Below are 7219 nucleotides of genomic sequence, written 5' to 3'. Positions count from 1 at the left end.
AAAATGGCTCTTAACTGTTTTGCTTATTAACAGACTATATCTCAAGAGTCATTTCCTGTAAGAGTTGTTTTAATTAATATTACCATGAATGAAAATATGATTAAACAAAAATATTACCTGTAATGGAGAAAATGACTACCATAAAATCAAAAATGTTCCATCCAATGGTGAAATAATAACAATGAAAGGAGATCAGCTTCAGGACACATTCCACAGTGTACAGCATAACAAAAATGCAGTCAATCCAGAAGACAGCAGTGTCCATTCGTGGACTCTGTTCATCATACTGTATCATAATGGAAAGGGCTTGGAGACAGGTAAGAACCACGATGACAGCATTAAAAACCTGATGTGTGACCACATCAAAGATTAATCCTTGGAATTTGTTCTGTGGGTAAAGAAAACAGGTAAAATAGTTTCATTAATAGGAAATACACACACATACACACAAACACATACACATAATTTTAAGATTTTACAGGAGAATATGTAAGGGCCTAAGTTTTACCAACAATAGCATGTAGTCAAAATAAACAAAATAAAATTTAAAATATATTGGGTTTTTGGGAACACCATGACACTTTTTTGCATAGAAAAAATGTCATGACTTTCCCAACAACTTAATATTTTAAGGTATATGTTTTATAAATTTTGTCAAAAGCATTTGCTAAGATTCTAAAAAAACATGCTTTAATTTTTTAAAAAAAGAGATTGTAAAAATGAAACTTTTCTTGAGGCTTCAAAGATAGGTAGACATTTTCTTACTCTAGGGCGAGGTATTGGTTTTTGAGAATCCTCATACACCAGTTTCTTCAGCCCACGGTACTGTTTCTTCTGGTTTGCTGTTACAAAGATATTTGGGCCTCCTTGGTAAAGAAATGAAAGAAAAAGATATTATTAGGTTGTCAGGAAAGTAATGACATATTTTTCTTTGCAAAGATGGATCATGACTGGCACCTAAACCCGAAAGAATTACATTTCATCAAATTTTTCCTTATATCAACATGCATTTTACAAAACATAGTAATTATTGATTTAAGTCTTTCACAAAATCTTAACTGCAGTGAACTAAATCATAGTTGAATATTTCTGACTTTCTGCACAGAAATCCCTATAAAACACAGAATACATGCTGCCAATGGGCTGATATTTATTAATCCTTTCATGTACTTTTTTGTGGTAGTTAAATGTGTTTTTACTTTTTTGTTTAGTGAGCCTCCCTCTTATTAGAAAGAAACAAAGAAGAAACAGTGGGGGATATCTATAAGGCTTACTAAAATAAGTGCACTCAATAGCTAAAAATAATGTTGATTTGTGCCATTTTATAAGCAAGAACGAATAGAATTGGTTATGTGAGTGTTGTGCAGCTTTACTTTTCAAGTACTATCAGCAGAGATTTCTTATTATTAATAATATTCCAAAAGTACCTTGTGCTATCTTCTAATAGCATCTTCCAGGGTTTATACATTTTCTTATTTCTAGAACTAATTTTGATATTTTATACAAAATATACAATGTGAAGAAAAAGAAGAAGGAAATCGAGAAATTGATAACTTCTGTCAATTTTAAGTAACCAAGTTTCATTTAAGGCAGTAACAATTCCTCATTCCTGGGCGCACACACACACACACACACACACACACATCCACACACACACACAGATAAACACGTGCCCGGTGTGAGTTTAAGCTACTGGGTCTGGAACTTGAACGGTGATTGACTACATGGAAGTCCAGTGACATAGCCATTATGCCAACTGCTGGTCCCCAGAAGTTATCAATTTCAAGCCCAGAAGCAAATCATAAGATGTTATCCGATTGGTTGAAATCCTCAGGAAGCTCAAGCTTCTAATCAAAACCATATCTGAATATTGAGTTCTCTAGTCCTATCTGATTAGTGGAGACAGAATGTTTTACCAGATTTGGTGTACAGATAAAATTTGATGATGGGAATACAGATGGAATTTCAAAATTAAACTATTCTTTCCTTTGATATTTTTGGAAAAACTTGGCTTTTTCCTTATAGAGTAGGTCCCTATGATTAAAATAAGTGGACTTACATGTCTTTTGAGACTTGCATTTGCGAAAGTGCCTGAGGGAGTCTTTGTATCAAAAAGGCACAAAATAGTGATTGTTCAATTCTATTTCAGATTTCTCTATTATTAGGTCCAAGCACTCCTATGTAGGTCAGTCGGTTAAAATTTATGATCTCTCTGTTTTAACAGAGGAGCTACTCTAACTTAAAAAAATGTCCACACTAGTTACAACTCTAAAAATCTCTGAATATATCAGCAAATAAAATAATATTCTTTTTCTTGAAAAGAGGTTAGTTTCAGGACACATTTGGTATTACATAGCATAACATAAAAGAAATCAGTTCAATAAAGAGCAGTATCTGTTTGCAGACTCTGTTTATCATACTGTGTCATCATGATTATTAAAAAGATGTCCAGAGGCCAGCAGGTGGCACAGTAGTTAAGGCGTTGTACTCCCACATGGCTGATTGCAGGTTGAATCTGGGACCTGGCAGCTCAAAGCTCACTCTGGGTGCATATGTGTGCATACCCAAAATCCCAAGAGAAGAATGGAGGAGACGTGATTGCAGTGAGGCCAACCCCTATGGGGAAGAGGGTAATTTCTCACTTTCCCTCTCACTGCCTCTCTCTGTATCTCCAGTGAGTGCATGTACCTTTATGGCAAATGCCTTAAAGAAAAAAAAGTTCATGCTGGTTATGATTCTGAAGGCTCTGAATATATCAGAGAATAAAATAATATGTTTTTCTTGAAAAGGCTTTGACTTCATGTATTTTTGTATATTTATACAGACATGCAATCATATTACTTATGATTGTAAAGCATACATACAGGAACCATCTTTAAATTTTAATCTTGTCTGTTTGCATTTTAAATATTGAAAGCTATGTAAGGATGAACATTTTAGCAATGTTAATCAATGGCTTGGGACAATGATACTTATGCTTATTAGAAATTTATTAATAAAAATGAGATGAACCTGAATCAAAAACTACTTATTTCAAGTCAAATATTTTATAAATGTGTTTGATCTTTCCCAGGTATTGATGAACAAATAATGGCTATACTTATCTTTATTTTATGCTTGTTGAAATTAGCAATAATGACACTGATCAGCATACTCAGAGGCAGAAATAATCCAAAGACAATGAAGGTGACAAAGTAACAATACATATAGATGTTGTTTTCAAAATTAGGCTGCATGTTTACCTAAAAGTTAAGTTAAAAATAAAGAAAATATGAATACTGACTTTTTAAAAACATAATAGCTATAAAACAATTTATGACAAGAAAATCCAACATTACTTGAGATAATGTTTTCTTTGATTTTTGACAAAAGTGTACCAGTACTTTATAAAACTTCTTTTATTTAACTTTTATTTATTTATTTACAAATTTTCATTTGAGCAGAGAGCGAGAGGGGTGGGGGAGTGAAAAAGGAAGCCAAGGACTCAAACCAAGTCCAGGATTCAAACCACGGTCAGCCACGTGGGAGTCTGGCGGCCTTAATCACCATGCCACTTGCTGGCTCCATCAGTGCTTTCTTTACTTGAATTTTATTTATTGGTTTAATCATTTGTACAAGGTCTGGTAATTCTTCAGCCTTTTGGACTTCACTTGTACATAAACCTAGCTGGATTTCATTGCCCATGAAATACCCAGTCTGAAATGTATTTGATTTCCATTAATTATTGCTAATATACTGTGCTTAAATTGCAAAAATGAATTCTGCTTGAACCATAAACATGACTTTAAGATTATATTGCACTGGGACCAGCAGATGGTATAATGTTTACATCACTGGACTCCTGCATAGTCAACCGCAGTTCAAGTCCCTGACCCAGCAGCTTAAAATTCATGCAGATCCTGAAAAGAGAATAGAGGAGCAGGGATTGTGACTTGACCATTCTCCCAGGGGATAATTTCATGCTTTCCGTCTCTCTGTCCCTCTGGCAAGCATATGTGAGAAAGTAAAAAACTTTCTCAAAATTAAAAAAGAATATATTGCACTTACACCAACAGAATCAATTGCTGAATTCATAATAGTGATCCATCCATTGAATGTTGCCTGTAAAATAAAAACATATATTTATTTCTTAAGGAAATCTACATTTCATGACAAATAAAAAGTAAAACTCAAGCTGTTACTGATACACTACAACTTTTTTCAATATCCTGTGTAACTGAAATCTTCAAAATTTTCATTATTATTCTGTTAAGTATTTTATTTAGCTTATTTTTGTCTAACAAAATATTTTAAAATACTTTAAATGAAAAGAGAGAGAAATAGATAGATAAATGGTAAATAAATATGTGCTGCTAAGTATTACAGTTACTTAAATTTATTATACAATTGCTTTTCTGTGGGAGAGACAAAGAAGGAATGTTCCGGTTCTTCACATCTGCTAGATAATGGGTCACTGAGTAGTGATTCCTCAAAGAGATAAATTGAAAAAAATAACAAAAAATAAAAGCAGTAACCCGAATTGGACCAAAGATGTGACCCTACTATCTGATCAGTGATGATACATAGATTTAACCAACACCCTTCATGTCTTATGTCATCTCTATTTTCACCTCCCATTAGGGCAGGGACCGTATTTTACTTTTGCGTCTGTAAATGAACCTGGGATATTATGTTTCATAACATTTATCTACTAATAGTTTCTAAAATATTTTATAACCGTATGTATTAATCATCTGCATTGTGTTTATTATGTTCTGTGCGTTATGTAAAGTATGTTCAACCTACAATATGGTGAAAAGTCAGAAGTGTACTTACTACTTGAAGCAGAGAAAGGAAACCATTTCCAACATTATCAAAGTTCAGTTTTGCATTCTCCCACGGCATAGATTCATTAAACAGAAGGCTTTCACACTGATTCTTATTCATGACTTCAGATACAGGAAACCTTTCTCCACTCGTTGGGTCAATGCAGTCATAGAATGTGCCAGCAAATAAGTGTACTCCTATGATACTAAAAATCAGCCAAATCATGAGGCAGACCAGAAACACACTCAGAGCAGGTGCAGTTGTTTTTATCAAAGCTTTCACAACCACCTGGACATTTAAAAAAGAAATTACAAAAGAACATGTAAACTTTGATTAAAAAAAACCGTGAAGCTCTTAATTTCTCAAAAATTGAAAATGTTGATTAATATAATATCATACTGGAAAAAAAACTTTAAGATTTAATAGTTTACACACTAGTATTAGAATAACTTCAATAACTGGGCCAGCAGTTGGCATAATGGCTATGTCGCTAGACTCCCATGTAGTCGACCATGGTTTGAGTCCCAGACTCGGTGGTTTAAACTCATGCCAGGCGCATGTGCATGTGTGCCCAAGATTCTGAGAGGAGAATGGCGGAGAAGGGATTGCAGCGTGGCCATCCTCCCTGGCGGGGGAGTGTGTGATTTTTCATTTTCTGTGTCTCTGTCTCTCTCTGTCTTCCTGGCAAGCACATTCACCCTATAGCAAAAACCTCTCCAAAACAAACAAACAAATAAATAAATAACAATTTCAATGTAAACATATTGAAAATCTGGATACTATCAAAATTTTGTTCTAAAAATCACTAAAAGGCCATGGAGATGATTAGTACAAATACTAGGATAAATGATTATTTCACTGACTTAACACATTTATTAATTTTCTACATTGTGGCAGAAATGGTCATAATATTTGAACCTGCATGTATCTATAAAGTTTTCCAGAGAGAATACAAAATTAGAGAGAATGGGTCTAGAACTATCTTGAGGATTCTTATCATAGGTGGATGAGCCTGCTAAGGAGGCAGTGAAGTGGAAGGGAATGTAAGAAGGTCAAGAGTCTGTAGTATCAATGGAGCCACGAGAAGAGACTCAGGAAACACTGAATGGGCACACCTGTACCTCAGAAAGCCTCAAACCTCCTCACTGAACAGGCCCATGCTACTCCCGAATACGAAGTTTAGGAGATTAATGAACCACCTAACTTTAAATGTCTATAATCACTGCCTTCAATTCCTCAGCATCCTTTACTCTTTAATATTAAAATCAGAATTTTATTCTTATCATTCCACTGAAGCTGTTATGGCAAATGTTAAGCCAGCTGTTACATCCACTAGAGAATGTCTGAGGTCTGCATCTTTCATTTTTTTAAGTTTATTTATTTCTTTTATGAGAGAAAGAGAGAGACAAGGAAAGAGACAGAGAGACAGGTATCCTCAGAGGATTTCACACTGCAATCTTCCCTCAGCCTTCACAGCTAGCCAGGACCATGGGTATGTACAGGTTGACCAGAGAACTGAACCCACTGTGCTCTGTACAGATCTAGCAATTCTGGAGCAGTGTGTCACTGCAGCATGACCAAGCTGGCCCTCTGTTATTTCTTTACTATCTCTTAGAATTTATACTTTTGATTCCCCTCTTCAATCTTATTTTTCTCATCTTTGTTTAGACACCGCAGATTCTCTTCTCTACCATTGTAAAATTTCCTCCCTCAACCAAATAATATACAAAAATATTATTATAAATCATGAATGTACTTATTATCTATACATATGTATGCACATATGCTCTAAAGAGGGTACTGTTAACATTTCCAAAATGATTTATTTCGTAAAATGCTTATATTAAATTACTAATAAAAATTTAAAGATTTATAACAATAATTCAAAGTTTGAGATAAAAACAAATATCCAATTTTTCCCAAGTGGAAAGAATTTAGGTGCTATGGTTCAAATGGATGACAGTTACATGTGGGGATAGCATGTGACTTTGTGGTTAAGGTACTGAATTACAACATGGCCAACAGCAATTCAAGTCCCAAACACAGAGCCTTGAAAATCATGTCTATGCATGTGCATGCATGCCAAATCCCAAAAGAAGAATGGGGAGAAGGGATTGCAGCACTGCCATCCCCACTAGGCAGTGATTTCTCATTTTTCCTTCCTTTCGGTCTCTCTCTGTCTTTCTCAGGTGAGCACACATACCCTATGTCAAAAACCTAAAAAAAAAAAAAAAAAAGTAACATACAAACTACAGAGATAATACAAATTAACTATACATTATTTTCTTATCATACTATATCAAAACATTGAATATGTTATATTACAGATTAGGTAATATTGATTCCTGACAATCCAATAATATTTAAAAAAATAGGTAGACTAACATTAAATAATTTATGTAAATTAGAGATG

At 34.1% G+C, this 7219-nt stretch overlaps 1 protein-coding gene across 1 annotated transcript in view; it reads right to left on the bottom strand.

Annotated features, from left to right (window-relative positions):
* Nucleotides 1-7219, bottom strand: part of SCN7A (sodium voltage-gated channel alpha subunit 7) — a 95665-nt gene that overhangs the window by 5120 nt on the left and 83326 nt on the right. Inside the window, exons 20-24 of the mRNA XM_006153576.3 lie at nt 4816-5094; nt 4048-4101; nt 3105-3242; nt 766-870; nt 118-388 (exon numbers count right to left, since the gene is read on the bottom strand). Coding sequence (XP_006153638.1) covers nt 118-388; nt 766-870; nt 3105-3242; nt 4048-4101; nt 4816-5094 — 847 coding nt within the window. The remainder of the gene's footprint in view (nt 1-117; nt 389-765; nt 871-3104; nt 3243-4047; nt 4102-4815; nt 5095-7219) is intronic.

Source organism: Tupaia chinensis, unplaced genomic scaffold, assembly GCF_000334495.1.
Source record: "Tupaia chinensis unplaced genomic scaffold, TupChi_1.0 Scaffold000381_1, whole genome shotgun sequence".
Lineage (NCBI taxonomy): Eukaryota > Metazoa > Chordata > Mammalia > Scandentia > Tupaiidae > Tupaia > Tupaia belangeri.
This window is presented reverse-complemented; position numbering and strand designations above follow the sequence as displayed.